Source organism: Scomber scombrus, chromosome 13 (genome assembly GCF_963691925.1).
Source record: "Scomber scombrus chromosome 13, fScoSco1.1, whole genome shotgun sequence".
Classification (NCBI taxonomy): domain Eukaryota; kingdom Metazoa; phylum Chordata; class Actinopteri; order Scombriformes; family Scombridae; genus Scomber; species Scomber scombrus.
Genome location: NC_084982.1, coordinates 10,330,009 through 10,346,474, shown reverse-complemented (window position 1 = coordinate 10,346,474; position 16,466 = coordinate 10,330,009). Strand labels below are relative to the sequence as shown.

Sequence of the window (16,466 nt, the reverse complement as noted above, 5' to 3'; positions counted from 1 at the left end):
TGCATTGACCGTCCACCATGGCAAACTCCAACAACAGGGAGACTACATATTACTGCCCACATCTCCCATTTCAATACTCTCCAGTTGCTCAAAGAATCTTTTTCTATTCAATAAAACCTAGTTTTAGTTGAAATGAAAAAACAAAAGGCACAATGATTTTCAACTCATATTTGTCTTTAATATGCACAAGAGTTGAAAGCATCAATGAGCCACCTTAAAGAGAAGAATTCAATCTAAAATTTATAAAAAGATATAAACAATCAGAGGCCAAAACGCTGTCTGTTGCTTTTCTCCTATTATTTTATTTAAAACAACTTTTCATTAGCAAGTAAAAATCTTGCAACAAACATAAGCTTGTATCCAATTCGGATACAAGGCAACAAAATTGTAAATCTTTAAAGTGGCTCGGTCTAGTCTGCTAGTTCATGACTGTACACCCTCTCTATAGTTTTTGTTCAGTAATAAACAGCTAGTCCCAAAAACAAGCCTGGGCTGCTCAAAACAACCCCACCCAATATTTAAAACCCCAGCATGAACCCCTGCTCTGACCCCCTCTCAGTAGTTAGCAGCCAACCAGAGGATCATAAAGTCTTCAAGACCAGGGATTAGGGTTGGGCTTGCAGTTTTGACACCTCAAACCCCAAACCCACACACCTACTGGGACATGGGACGGTATTACAGCCCGTCACCACTACAAAGAGAGAGAAAAAAAACCCCCAGCCTTTTCCAATTTTATCAGCGTGTCATCACAATACATATGCAAGTCAAAAATAAAAATAATGAAACAAAGAAATATTGCTTCAACCAAAAGAAAAAAAAAACCCCTCCCCAGCCATCTTTGACAGTAAGGTTATCGTCCATCCAATGACTGTCAGCTGCAGCAGCTTTGTACAGGCTTTATGTAAATATATTCATATATTCATTAGACGGCAAGGAGAGATACACATCACATTTTTGTACAATTATTCAAATTGAGTGATGACATGTGACCTCTTCATCAAAAGTAGTTAAGTACTGTAAAGGTTAGGACCTGTACTCCTTTAATAAGTCTAGTCTTCCATGAGTATAGGTCCCTTTCTGCAGGCAGACATCAATATGCCCCTCAGACATGTGCATAAGACTGAAGAAAGGAAGAAAAAAAAGTAAAAACATATGGAAGCTCCACAGACTCAACCAGGAGAAGCTGAAAACTGAAAAGGTAAAAATGTGTTTTGTTGAAGAGAGAATCTAAAATAGGCTTAAAAAGGTCAGATAAGTGATTCGGGGTCAGTTTTAGCTTGTTGTTTCTTTTTTTGTTAAACTCCAGCCCCGCCCCGCCCCACCCCCACCCCCTCTCTCTTTTAAAGTTTCACATTACAGGGGAGTCCCCAAGCAAACAGTTCACCAGATCACAGGAAGTGACCAGGTTCGTGATGCAGAAATGGATGTCCTGTAGGGGGATAAAAGCTACAGCTGACGTGTTTGTCATCTCTTTAAGTCTCTGTGTCTTCACCAATAGGTGCTTTCTCCCGTGACAGGTATTCACATCCGTAAAAAAAAAAAAAAGGAAAGAAAAAAAACAACACAAAACTGTTTTTTTTCGCTCTGCTGAATCAGAAGCAGGCAATTAGCAGGTCTTATAGTTGTATGTATTGAGAAAAAATAAAGAATTATAGCGGTTTCTTCACATTTTTGTTGATTTTGTTTTTTTAAACAAACATTAAGTTTGATAATTCAACAGAGGTCACATTAAAAAAAGTGACATTATTGAGTCAAAAGTCCTGTCAGTCAGTTTGCCACGGAGTCCTCTTTTTGCCTTAGAGCCCTTTCACCCCTCCACCTGTCCCAGAACTCTCCTGGGAGGGCAGTGGAGGGGGGGGGGGGGGTCCGTGGTTAATCATGGCTTAGCTCTGGGATTAACTCTTTAAACTGGGTGAGAGAGGGTTTTTGGGGTGCACGGCCATCAGGAATCTGAGTGACTAAAGTGTGTGTGTGTGTGTACATTTGTATGTCAGTGTGCGTGCATATGGGTGAACACCAGAGGACAATCCAGGGGGGGAAAGCACAAAAATAAACCACAAACAAACAGCAGTATTTCTTCCCCGTGAGTGATATGATGGCTTCTAACAGAAGTATGCACACAAATCTTAAGTGTCAAAAAGTGTGTGTGTGTGTGTGTGTGTGTGTGTGTGTGTGTGTGTGTGTGTGTGTGTGTGTGTTTTGTGTCTGCGTATGTGCTTGTGTTTTTGTCCTTGTGAAGATTTGACATTTGGCAATTAAATCTTGCCACGAAGGCTGTTTCTTCCTTCTGGTTTTATTTCTGTGTGATATTTAGAAGCACTGGCATCAAAATAGCGACAATCCTCCTGATGCAGGTTGCCAGATGGTGATGGTGCCTTATTGAATAACCCCGACTCCTTTGAAGGGTTGCTGTGTTCTGTGAAGGATGAACATTAGAAAGAAAAGAAAACCCCCCCCCCCAAAAAAAAAAAAAAAAAAAAACACCCCACAGTGTGGGGGGTGGGGGGGTGGGGTAAATCCTTCAGTGGTGAGTTTCCATGTTGAAGTGATGCTGAGTAAATCCTGCGGTACCAGGTTGCCAGGTTGGAGGAGAGATGGATGAATGTCTGGGGTGATTACAGAGTACCCGTGCAGCTGGTTGAACCAAACACCCTGGCTTTTAGAAATTGAACTCCTTTGTTTGCATGTTGGAAGCTGGATCAAAGTTGTAGGTTCCTCCTTGGGTGGTTTCAGGGATCAAGTTGGTATCTTCTTCAATCTGAAAAAAGGACACACAAGATGAGATCAAGGTATGATAACCCCACCGTTTTAATGTCACCATTTTAAGTGTTGATTACTTTTGGCATACTTACATCATCTGCTGAAAAGTACTGATCGATAATCTCATAGGCTAGTTTGTAGATATCCTCATTCTCATGCTGCTGCAAATTTTCTATCTTTTCCAAACCTGTAAAATTAAAGCAATGACAATATAACATGTATTCTGTCATTAACAAATATAATAATGCTGCAAATTGACTACTGCAGTATCCTCCACAGTTGTGTGACCAATAGAAAAAAAAAAGATGGGAAATAATATGCAAAAATGTCTACATCTTTAGTCATTATGGTGCACCAATTATCCCAATGAAAATGAAAACATTAAATTTGTAAGAGGTTTAAGATAAATGAAGAGAGCAGGTGTTACAGAATACAGACCTCCACACTCTTCTATGATCTCGGCGATAGTACTGGCTTCATCTCCTGCCATGATGAGGATGTTCTTCAGTCCGTCAAGTACAACCTGCACCACCTGAGAGTCCTTCACTGACAGCAGGTTACAGAACGGAGGGATGACATTCTGCTCTACCAGGAACTCCACCTACACAAACCCACACATACACACCACATCCATACTTGATTACAACATAGGTACATGGTTACAAGTGTGGAAACAGCGTCCTTGACATTCACTCACAAATGACGTTTATAGCTAAACAATTCAACATGACCTAGCTTCATCCTGTCAAATGGGGTACAGTTGTGTTTTTTGCTACAGTTTTAATAAACCCATATCTACTGACTTCATATGTTCAATATAAAACAGACTGAATAAAAGCAGTGAAATACATGCACCACATTTCCTTGACATTGGTCCCAACGCCCATCTCACCTGGTCTTTCCTCCCACTGATGGTGAGGTTGCTGATGGCCCAGGCTGCCTCCTTCTGAGTGCCAAAGTCACCCTGTAGAGAAACAGGCTGTCACTACGATGTGCACATAGCAGGTCATCTCTACAACAGCATAACGCCAAGGCATACTGACATTTTTTGCATTCAGTGTCCATTTCCTGTATCAAGAGTTGTGTTGCCTCTCTGGTTACAAAAAAGTGCTGATGCAACAGAATACCACAAATAAAACCAACACTGTGATTTTCCAAATTTATTCTGGTATCATCCGTTGAAAAAACTGAATAAAAAGAAAAGAGATTGTGCACCTTAACAAGTTTCTTTCCTGCTCTTGCACCATGCACAAACCTTAGCAAGTTGGTGAATGATCATCGGAATCAGCCCAGCGTCGATCACAGCTTGGACCTGCTGCTGGTTCCCAGCTGTAATGTTGGACAGGAACCAGACTGCTTCCTACAAAGCAGACCAATCACAAATGGTCAAGACCAGCTCTATAGTTTCCAAACACAGTTTATCTCTTTATCCCCCCCACTAGCTAATAATAAGAAAAATAATACTTAATACACACAACATGAAATTTGAGGCTGTGGTTGTGATACCTTGTTGATCTTTTCTTTAGGGTGCGTGAGCAAGTTGGGGAAATGTGAGAGGACGTCACAGTTGAGCACAACCTGTGTCTGCTCGTCTGTCCCTGTCACAATGTTTCCCACTGCCCTCAAAGCTGCCGTCTGTGGGGTGTTAACACAAAAGACAAATTACAAAACTTGAAATCATAATGCTAATTAATTCATGGTGGATACAAATTAGAGAAAAAGTTAAGAAAAAAAACAATTAGTTAAAGTCTCACCTGAACTTTCACCTCCTGATGGCTGAGGAGAGGCACAAGAAATGGAACAACACCAGAATCTATAACCATCTGGATCTGCTCGTTGCCACCGTCCGTCAGATAGGACAGAGCCCACACTGTGTCGACTAGGATCTAAACACACGGACACGAAATTCCTGTAAGACCACGTCCAACTGACAGGGTCCAAATACGGCAACCAGACAAAGCAAATTATTATTACACCCTTTGCTCTGATACTCACATTTATATCGGTGTGATATATTAGCACACAGAGGGCGGGCAAAATCTGTGGGGAAAGAAAAGTAGGTTGTGAGTGGGTTGGATGTAGGCAGAGGAATTAGATGAAATAGATGAAGGTAAAAACGGGGCAGAGTAAAAAGACAAAAAAAGAAGAGGAATAGCTGTCAAAACCAGACTTCAAGTGTCGCAAAAACAGAGCTTTACAAGTTAGAAATTCCCCCGGGTGATAGGGGTGATCTGGCTTCTGAGAAGACACTGCAGAATCTCTGTGTGACTCAGCCAGAGGGACTCAACAGAGTTAACTGCAAAGAAACACACACACACAAACACACTACTGTCCCACCTCTTGTACAGTCTCCATGGGTGGTGGTGGGTCCTTGTTGCGGCAGAGGTTAACAATGACCCAGGTAACATTGCGCAGGAAGGTGATGGGGATTGATGGGTTGATGAAAGAAAGCAGAGGCTTGACCACGCCAAGGGAGATGACATAATCCCTGCACTGTGGACCATCACCTGGACGGGCATAGGGTCAAAAGTCAATATCATTGAATAGTCATTGCTTACAACTAGCATTTACACACACACATATATATATATATATATATATATCAGAGGAGGATACTGACCTATAATGTTTCCTAAAGCCCATACAGCCTGTTCACAAACGTTCTGATGGGGAGAGTGTAGCAGTCGCAGGAACAGGGGCACTGCATCTGAACGCAAACATCAACATATCAATTACATGCTCAAGATGACACATTGATAAACTGTAGATTTCCCTTTAAAACCACAGCACCAAAAGTTCACCCACTCAGACTGTTTTCTCCTATACTGCCTGACTCCTCCTCTCAGGAGAGTGGGGCATGTACAGACAGTGCTTGATTGACACGACTCCACAGATATTTTTGTAACAACTCTTTGAGTAGGTTGACTTTTCTTTTACCTTTGTCTTAGTTTTTGGTAAATCGAGTTTGGTAACCTCATGCAATTCGTAGAAAACTCCACCCAACATCAACAGAAGAGATCTGATCTAGTAGAAGAAACTGAAAAAGCCAGTGTGGGTGTTTAAAATAAACTATTGTCAGGTGAATCTGAATTTTTTGTTGTTTGACGCTGTTTTAGAAAATGTATCTGGAACTCTTTGTGTGTTTTCATGTTGCTTTATCAGAGGCTTTGGCAAGATTTCATTCGAGGTTATGTTTTAGATAAGTGATCATGGTTTCCACTCTCCAGTTATGTTGGCTTTGTTTCAAAATAACACTGCACTGTTATCTAATAAAAACATCATCCAAAAAACAAAAACACGACAACATCTCCTCCCATGAATAACAAGGGGTAACACTGGGGACAACAATGTGACAACTTACTAGATTTAACCACAGCCTGAGTCTGTGCCGATGTCCCAGAGGCGATGTTGGTCAGAGCCCAAGCTGCCTCAAACTGAAGAGAGGGGCTGTGGGACAAAGAAAACAAAGTAGTTACAAGAAGAAAAGACTAGTTTTAAAAAGGCAAAAAGAAATCTCCTTTAGTTTCTAAAGTAAAAGCGGGGCAAAAATGGGGGAATAAATAATAATTAAAATACATTTTGACATAATCCTTTCCTGTATTCCAAGCTACAATTTCACGTTATTCAAATCGGTTTCAAATATTCCCGCCAAGCATCTAATATTCTTGCTTTTGACCATCCTGTTTAAGAGATTGGTGGTCTGGATATCATGTTGACTGGGACGTGCTTGAGGGGAAAAGTTTCATTACAAGATTTAAAAAGAAAAACGATGCAACAAAAAATATTAGAAATCAGAGTCACAAGTGATCCTCACATCGCCCACCAGACGAATGCTAGTTAATCAAGTAAAGAGTGGCAAGTCTGTCTACCGCTCTGAATATTTCATCAGGCTAAAAAATATGATGAGTTCCTGCTTGTTTGGTACACTACAGCTGGGATGTAAAACAGTAAACAGGGAGCAACAGCAGCAGCAGCAGCAGCCTGTAGACAAACTAGTTTAATTTTCTGGCAACCACAGATCACATTTAAGAACCTCAGAAAAGACATTTAGTCTCTTCTTGTTCATGTAAAACTGTGTTTGTTTTCATGCGGTACATTTCATTCTGATTCTGTACCTCATTATGTCATTAGATTGAGTTAGCTTGGCTTTCTGCCATAATGCTATGGCAACATAGTCGACGATTGTGCTCTCTTGATGCATGAACATGTGTTATACTGCATCACTGCGTTCTGCACAAACTCAAAAATAACAGAAATTTTTTAATATAAGCTGGTGCTCCATGTTAACATGACTATCTGTTGAGGGTTGCCATGGTAAAATCCTTACAACTTCAAGTTCTTCCACTCCGACTATTCAATCCCCCCTCCCCCCGGTGGCCACAAGGTCCTGGGAATTTTGGAACTCCGAGGGACAGGAATGCTGTTATATTTGGCTTGGCCTGGACAGAGGACCAGCCAACTGCCCTTTGCGCCTCCACACATACTCTCACGTGTGGACACAGTGAAACACACACACACACACGCACGCACGCACGCACGCACGCGCACAAAGCCTCTGCTGCAGCAAAGACTCGATGTACAGCAAAGCAGTCTGCAGTCTTATCAACTAGAAGACTCAATTCATCACATTTGACAGACAAATAACCGGAGGCAAACAAACTGTTTTGGAAGCAGACTTACTTGTCGTCCCTTTCCAGGCATTTGACTAAAATGGGCAGGATCCCAGACTTTATCAAGTCATCGATGGGAGGGTTTCTGTCACTGGAGAGCAGTTTTCTGACAAACAGTGGAAAAGAAAGCACTTCAGAAACTTTATATGAAAACCAGCTGGTGTCCGTATATGTGTTTATGCAAGTGTGAGTCACTTACCTGGCTGCCTGTACAGCACTGAGCTGGATAACTGCATTATCACTGGTAGCGTTCTTCAGTGACAAGAGAGATGACCATAATACATGTTAACACAGAATATTAGGAGTTCTTGCTGGTACATAAGACAAAAGTATAAAGAAAGGGCTGAATGGTATAAACTCTTACCTGTAAGATGGCATCAAGCGTAACATTTTGCTGCACAAAGAAAAATGTAGAATAACATTAGCACTGTCATAATTTAATGAGGCTCAACACAACTGCAAACCTGTAGTAGATGCTATTCTCTGTGTTAACAACAACATTTTGTATTTTACACAGCTCAGTGCTCAGAGATCATTTTCAGGATGTAGCTTGGGATACATTTAAAATTTGACACAGGTTAGCAGATGTGAACAAACACCAAGCTTAACTGACCCTTGATCCAACCCAATTTTACATAACATGTTTAATATATGTAAATGTGTTGAAACTGTTTACAAGGATACATCTCGCCTACTGCTACTTGGTGTCTGACATGAAAATTAGAAATGAATATGCAAAATGTTTGGTGTCTTTTCAGTTAAACTGATCAAGGAGATCGTGTTCTTACATATTTGACACACATGATAATAACTTTATATGGCTCTGAGCATAACGAATGTTATTTCAATAGTGTAAAGACTGCAGTCTGCACTTCTGATTTTTGTGTTCTGTACTGTATTATGGACTTCATGTTCATTAGTTATTTTCCTGAACACTCACTGCACTAAATGGGACAAAAAGGAGAAATATAGCACAGAAGTCCCGGCTCACTTCCAGAATAGCTCATTTCAGGATCATCTTTCATCATTAGTGACTCTTTGGTTTTCTGTCTGTATTTTATTTTAAGGTCTATCTACTATTGTACTGACTGGAAAATGTGAACACCTCATCACTTTAACAAACAATGACAGCATTACCTTTTAACTACGGCTCCCATGAGACTTTGAAAGTACTTCTGAGTCCAAGACATTGAACTCGCAAAGAGGTAACAATAACGTTGGATGAAATGACTGCGGTGGCCCACAGCCAAACTTTTCCCCCCCTACATTTCCTTTCTCAGTAATGCTACTCTGGGCCACAACCTGAGACTAAAATTTGTGATTAAAATAAGCAAATTGGCTTCCTCTCATCATTTCATAAATCTTCTGAAAGAGTTTCATCACAATATCTGTCACATACAATATATTACATATATTATATGGAGAAAGTAGAAGGCACAATTGAAGTGACATTTTTGCAGAGAGACAGGATGTTTCTGCAATGCAAAATTCAGGATCTATAAATCACAGACTTTATTAACTGGAAGGATTTATTTGCACAGTCTAAACTAAAACACTCAAATTTTGGAAGGAAAATTCATAATAAATTCACACAAATTTTTTCTAACCCTAACCCTAACCCTAACCCTAACCCACCTCCATCAATTTTGGTTTCATCTGCTCAAATTTGAAAGTGTTTGTCTCTTAGATTTCTGGGGCTGACCCAGTTCAATGTAGGGAAAGGGAAAAATCTATATATGAAAATTTAAAAAATTAACAGCAGCTGATCTTTCTAGAAACATTGTCTCTGCTTCTCAGTATAATCCACAGAACATGTTATCAGATTTGATGTTATGTAACAGTTTTCAGATTTTTTCCCTGTACAAAGAAGTTCCAATAAAAACTGCTGACAGAGATATCTGCTGATTATCTTGTAGTAACTAGAATATTATATCACATAAGACACATTGCTGCTGTGTTTTTCAAATGTCATTTTCCCAATACTGTGAGGGGCATCTGGCAGGAGTTTCAGCAGTAAATATATGATAAAAACCAGGGAGGAAATAAAAAAAACCCAACTATCTCACCATAAAGGCCATTTGGAAGTTTCTTATGAAGCCTTCAAACATATCACACAGCCTTTCTCAACAGACGGGAGTTCACCTGGTTGTCATGGAGCTGTAGATGTTCACAATTCAAATGAAAAAACAACCATTGTGTAAATCTGAATATCTCCAATTCCATGACAACCGGACAAAACATGTCTGCTGAGAAAGATGGTGCGAGACAATCAAAAGCTCCAGAACAGTCACGAAATAAACCTTGTGGTAAGATTTTTCAGTCAGCTGCTCTTTTGAAGGTCAACAGAGAACTTTCAGTCTCAACTCAGCTCTCAAATAACACATTACAGAGAGAGAGAGATCACAATATTAAGTATACTGCCCACTTGATTTTAACCCTTTTGACCTGATATCCAGACAGTCCAGTCTCACTGCATCTCTCTCGCTCTAGCACACGTCCACACTTACTCCTTTGAAGTCTGAGTCGACATCAGAGTCCTCCAGACTCTCCTCCTGCGGGACGTTTCTCTTCTTCAGTAGATGCTCGTCTCGTTTGTTCTGAGAGGATAAGAAGACAGAAACGCTATGAGACGAGAAGAGGAGTGTTCATTAATGCATTCACGAATTCTTAAAGTAACAGTGAATCTACGCCTACCTCAAAAACATTTTCCCACCACTTTCTAAAATTTTTATTTTCTGGAGTAGAGGCTACATCTTAGAAATCCCAGTCTAAGTGGGTTAGCCAGTGAGAACTGCCTGCAGGCTAATCCACAAAGCAAACACACACTCATCATTGAAAGGGATTGTACCTTAACCTTCGACACACTCCAGCAAGCATACGTTCATTCAGACGTGTACGCAGACAGAGAGACCCACACATCCCGTCATTTTTTCAGAGTGCGCGGTAGGAGGAGATTCCCTTGCCCTACATTCCTGTGCATCATGCTGATATGCGTCACCGATGACTAATCATCTAGTGCAGTGCTTCTTCCTGCTCTGATCTGGCAAAATGGAATGTGCTAGACTTGAGACCACCTCAGCACTCTGCAGCAATGACGTTCTGCGTTTTTAAACACCCCTGACTGTGCCTGGACTCTCCAAACGTCTGCTGTTCCACATGCTTGCTCACTATTATTCTCAGACCTCCTCTGAAAGCTAGTGCCCCTTGAGTTTAGTTTATTTGAATGGACAGTTCAGAAGGTCCTGCGTGAGTTCAACATCTAAAATGTTAATTTCAAAGTGTTTTGTCAGTGTTAATTTTGTGCCATACTGGGCTGGCAAAAACCTTTTTTCCCAGAGCAATGACTTGGCAAAGGTCCGCCTCAATTTCAATCATTTTGTCTGGCACCCGGTTCACAGAATCAGAGGGCACCTTCATCTTCCAGGAGACTAAGGGCCAGGTTATGCTTGGAAAGAACTTGTCCGTTGGAAGTGTTGTCAGACCTCATCAGAAGCGAAACGCTTTTATAGCCTTTCCAAATGACCACACTCAAAGACCAAGTGAACAGTTGGCTGTCATAGAGAGAGAATGGAGAGACGCGAAATCCTTTAAAACATGGGGATAATGACGCACATTTTCAGACAATCCCTCCTGGAAGGCAGCACTTCACATTTTGGACTTCATTGTGGATATAACCTCATGTGAACCCAGTGTTTCCCACACACTGACTTTACTTGGGCGGCCCGCCCAGTAGGGATGCGTCTGATTGTTTATCGGATTGTATATCTGCTATTGAAAGGGATGATCGACGATGGGGGAACAAACCAGAACCAGAGCAGCCCCCTGCCATCCGGGGAGATACACATAGACAGCAGGCTAAACAGGCAGAGAGCAGGAGAGTTTCAGCTGAAAACAACCCCTAAGATCCGGAGAGACATGAGAGCAGCTGCTTGCTAACAGCTACGTGTGCTTATAGCAGAGAGCAGTAGGGAGGACAAACGTCTCACTCTGCTACTCTATGCTGTGATGGAGCAGACACTTTCAGTTAGTTGTAGTGTGCCTTCTCCAGCTAAATATTGATAACATACCGAGTATTTTACGAATTAACTTTTTTTATTTGATGAACATGGATGCTGATACATGAAAATAAACTGAATGGGTTTTATTTTCTATGAAAAAAGCAAAATGACAGTATGGGTAGTGGACAAGTAATTTCATTGGTGTATGACCCAACACTGTGTAACAGTCACTGACATAGTCTCCTAGTGAGTGTCAATATAACAGCTCTGAAGTGTCATAACACATGTTTAAGTCGAGGCTCGCTTCCTTTTGACCTCCACTTGTTTGCATACAGAAATCCTGATTATAAGTATATTAATAACGAAAGTGAATTTTATTTGCATGGTGCTTTAATTATATTTTAGTATTGGTGGGAAAGAGCACTGTTTTAACTAGTTTGATTATTTTGGGGTAAATACTCCAGCGTGTTTTATTGTAAATCAAACCATCACTGTGAGGTAGAAGCAATACCTTTTTATCTTTTATTTGATAGTCTTAAAATCCATATTGGGTGTAAACTGCAGGACCCATAGGGCCATTTATATATTGTCCACCATCTGTTATCATTTCATGATAACTTCATGCAAAGAAGAGATGCCAAAAGGTTGATTCAGGACATGACATTTGAATTTGGAGTTTGTAGATGCCCAATAAACTAAACTGTTATTTAGTCTGCCAAAAGAAAGAAGTGTTAATAACAATATTGGAGAAAATTATGAGAATGAAAAAACAGAACTGAAAATCAAAATGAACTAGTTGGTGCATATATAAGCATGAATACACTGGTACAGTTAAACAACACTTTACATGATGTAAAACAGAGATGTGCCAGAGTCTTCTTTAAGAGAAGATCATACAAGCATAAATTCAGAGGATTTATCACAGGATGTAAACACCTGTTAAACACCAGGTGCAGAAAGTTAAAGTTAGTGCTCAAACTCTGCAGGTGTCTAAACATGAGTATTTGACAAAACGTACAGCATCATCTTTCAGATACAGCTGCAGTGTTGTGCTTGGCATGACTGCATGTGAAAGCAGTCCACATGTTTTCACTGATGAGGTCACTGCTGACGACAGCCGCAGGATGAATTACAGTCAATGAGCACCATTTATTCCATTTATAGACTGGTGGCTTGCAGCTAGCTAACTAGCTGTCCAGTGTAAATTACAACAATTGGCAGAGTGAACTTTAATTTCAATCTCCCGTTGTGATCCGATTGAGAGAGCTACCCAAACATGTTTATTTCCACCATTAAATTCCAGAAAGTATGAAACAACGATCAAATTAATGCTCAATAGATCTGTGTTCATTTAGAAGGTGTCTGCTCGGATGAGGTGTTGATTATTGGTGTACCAACCAAACAAAGAAATAAAAAAGGAAACCACAAAAGCATGGCTTGCCACAGTTCTCATGTATGCTGCATTAGTTGCATAAGACAGTGTACTGGTGGTGCATCTAAACTGTCAGTTCACACAAGACTCAAGTAATATTCTATATATTAACAATAAATGTAATGTTTTCCTGGCTAGTGCTGCCAGGTACAATGAACTGCTCAACTCTGCAGCTTTCAGCTAACCATTTTGTTCTCAGACTGTATGATTGCTTCTGAATGGTTCTGACTGCATTTTCAGTTTTCTCAATGTGTCCAACAAAAATCTTGTGGAACCTGGGGCAAGTTCGATTCTCAAAATAAGGCCTAATGTGTGTGTATGTGTGCCTGTAGACAGGCTGTGCATCTTTTCTTACCTTTCTCAACTCAACCGTCACCTCATTTCGATGTCTTCTCATAGTCTGAAACATAGAAACCAAAAGCAACACAGTGAATGAGACAAAACATCCGTTATACACATTTCATGTGGTTTGTCTTTGCCTAACATAGTTACATGATTTGACATGTTTTTTAAGGTTTCTTTTCATTCTGTGCTTGGCTTGTAAATCTGCATGAAACCTTGGTGATGACTCTACTTTTTCCCTTTTTCACCAAAAGGTGATCTCTTGGAGTGTCAACGTCAGACAGACAATATGCAACAACTCACAGACTGACAATAGGCCAATCAGCCATTGATCATTAAATCAACGTGCAAAAACATTCTTTACATCTTGAATTTATGTCACAGACTAATATTTTTCAACAAAACCAGATGCCAGTTCTTTGGGAAATTCAAACATTTACCACAGTGGAAAAACATATATTGTAGCCTTTTATATGAATCACAAAAATCCATGAACAAACACATTAAATTGTATGCTTTCCATCACATTACACATTGATAAACAGTTTAATTTCATAAATCTATATACATCATTTAAAATTACAAAAGTTTAAACAACACATAGAAAGTAGATTACTTTTTTCAAGTTAAGCATATATCTGTGACTGACCACTGCAAGCACCTCTGAAGGAAACAGATCTACAAAACAGCACAAAAAAAGTGAGGAAAGAGTTCAACTAATTGCTGTATTTGTGCATCTGTTGGGTTTCCAGTTCATCGTGAAGAGTTTGAGATGGTATAAGATCTTGTGACTGTTTGAAGAGGTTCATGTTGCCTTCCTAAATAGCCTCTTACGTAATCTGGGGCAGTCATAACTCAGGAGGCTTTGGAGGTGTCTCCAAACTACTGCAAAACAACAATAATGGCACTACATTGACCCAAACTAAAATGTCCCTTTACAGGACCCAGAAGACCAAAAATGCAGTCAAGCCTGACTTAAGAAGATAAATGAAAGCTACCCAGTACACTCAACGTAACTTGCTGAACTCTGTTGGTTACTGACCTCATAATATAAACTGTCCCTAAAGTTAAAGAATATATGACAACCCAGACAAAACTGCAGGAGCCAATCAAGGCTTCACTGTCAAAAAACCAAACCTGCTATTCTGCAAGGTAAGAACGATGTGAAATAACAGGGTAAAGAAAATGCCTGACCGATCTTAATAACCGCTTTTATGTGACATCAAGGAAAACAAAGGAGGAGCTATACAACCTGCAGCATGTGAGACTTCCATGCTTTGCAATACAAAGCTGTCCCTAATGATGTCAGAAATGAAGAGCAATCTGTTATGCATGACCTACATAAATAAAATCCAGACTGGCATTTTTTCCTGCTGTAGTCTGAGTCATCCCTTTCGGAAAACTCAAATTCATGCAGAGGCTGTTAAGAGGACCCTGGTCAGACATCCAGGATGCCTGAAATAGCATCAAGAATGCACTTGGCAAAGTCTGTCTGTCATAGTAGCCATGTGCTTGTCACATTGAATCTAAGTTTCAAAACAACCACCTATGGGGCACTGATCTGTGCTTTTGGGCAGTCCATGGTGAAACTCCCGTCAGCATGCAGATGGATGTTTAAGGGCCATTCTCAGACATACCTTTGAGTGAGGATTATCTCAGGATTACCAATAGATCAGAACCACCCAGCGCAAGCATGAGTCTTTGTTGGAAAAATCTCATACGGAGCTGCATTTTGATCAATTGGATACATTTTTAGGCTATATAACCTAAGTAAAAACCAAAATAACTCTAGAAATGTGTAACTTTGACAAATGTCTTTGGTCCAATACTGATGGCTTCTTTCATCTGCTTGAGCACAGCATTTGCCAAACTGTCCGGTCACCACTACAGACAAATAATAGGGATTTATTTTTTTAATATTAAAATTGATAGTTGAGGGATGCTGCAATATCCAGCATATCAGACAGCAGATCTGCAAGTGCTGCAGCTAATATGCTGGTGGTGTTTTCTAGAAGATGTGACCTGCCAGGATCACAGACTCATTTACGATATTATAGCAAGGTCTATGTGGGAACATATCAAGCCAGAACCATCAAGAAATTGGCCATATAACATTACAACGTTGGCCCAAGTTATAATTAAATAGTTACTGCTAGCCAAGTGTTAGTTTAAGGTCTCACTGATGTATTCCGATAAAACAGTGAATTCATGACCTTAACTACATTTATCCAGCAACTCATGTGTCGTTATCCACATCCATGTGTGCGGTAAAAACTACAACTAAAACAAGGTCCTCACATTATAACCATTGAAGTGTTTAGCAGCTCACCTGGCATTACACGCTAGCTGTTCGACTGACAACGTTTGCTAACAAGGAGGGGCAATGTTTGGTTTGGGTGGATGTGAACCAACCATGTAGTTCAATCCAAAACCACTGTTTTACAAATACTGCCAAACGTATGTAACTCTAGCAGGTTAGCACTGGTGATACTTGCGGTCTGCTGGGTGTAAATTACAAACCAAATGTGAAGATAAAGGGTGCCGGCCAGGCCCAGCCTCGCTAGCGACCGGTGTCCATCCAACTAGCTTGTTAGCAGGCAGTGACAGCTAGCTACACCGCCTGTCCTTAATTCTCTCAAACCCGGCGGTCCAACAGTGATGCTGCTCCTCACAGACATTAACTAGACGATATTAGTAGGGCACTGGAGTTAACTAGATAATAAGTATCACAATAGCGCTATTACAGGGGGAATGTGCCGATAACAGGATAGGCCGATAAGCACTTTTGATGGCGAACTCTTACCGATAGCTTACGTTAGCTTAACTAGCTGGCAGCTGCAGCCGGGGCCAGGCTCCCCAACGAGGCCCAAAGACTGTCATTTTTACGTAAAAAAACAACAACAATTCAATTGACGTTGTTTAAAGTCGACTTTATATGCCAGCTCACCTCGACATCACGTCCCTTGTTTTTAAAGCTCTTGATGCGGTGGTTTTCCAAGCCGGCGTTTTCTGCCATGGCTGTACGGGGGTTTCGCTGTTGCTCTGGCTTTTCGGGATCTCCTCCGTGAGAGACGAGGCACGGCAGCTCCTGTGCTGCTGCTGCTGCGGGCTCCGGAGAGAGGGGGGAGGAGGAGGAGGACGATCGCAGAGTGAGGGGAGGAGTTCATGCATATGCCTCCTGTATGGGCTGTCCTGCTTTCCTCTGCTTCCTCGACGCAGTAATAATGAATTCAAGGAGGATGCGTTGAGCACAAATGAAATACT

General features: G+C 40.7%; 1 protein-coding gene across 1 annotated transcript; it reads right to left on the bottom strand.

Moving 5' to 3' along the window:
* Window positions 1-1,670: 1,670 nt before the first annotated feature.
* Window positions 1,671-16,249, bottom strand: kpna3 (karyopherin alpha 3 (importin alpha 4)). Its single transcript, XM_062432181.1, has 17 exons — window positions 16,150-16,249; window positions 13,216-13,260; window positions 9,938-10,027; window positions 7,795-7,824; window positions 7,630-7,682; window positions 7,441-7,536; window positions 6,122-6,207; window positions 5,381-5,467; window positions 5,098-5,267; window positions 4,756-4,800; window positions 4,515-4,646; window positions 4,267-4,395; window positions 4,016-4,120; window positions 3,653-3,724; window positions 3,199-3,361; window positions 2,853-2,947; window positions 1,671-2,758 (listed from the first exon to the last, which is right to left on the bottom strand). The coding sequence occupies exons 1-17, from the start codon at window positions 16,216-16,218 to the stop codon at window positions 2,660-2,662; spliced, it is 1,566 nt and encodes a 521-aa protein (XP_062288165.1). The 5' UTR covers window positions 16,219-16,249; the 3' UTR covers window positions 1,671-2,659.
* Between the last annotated feature and the right edge of the window lie 217 nt (window positions 16,250-16,466).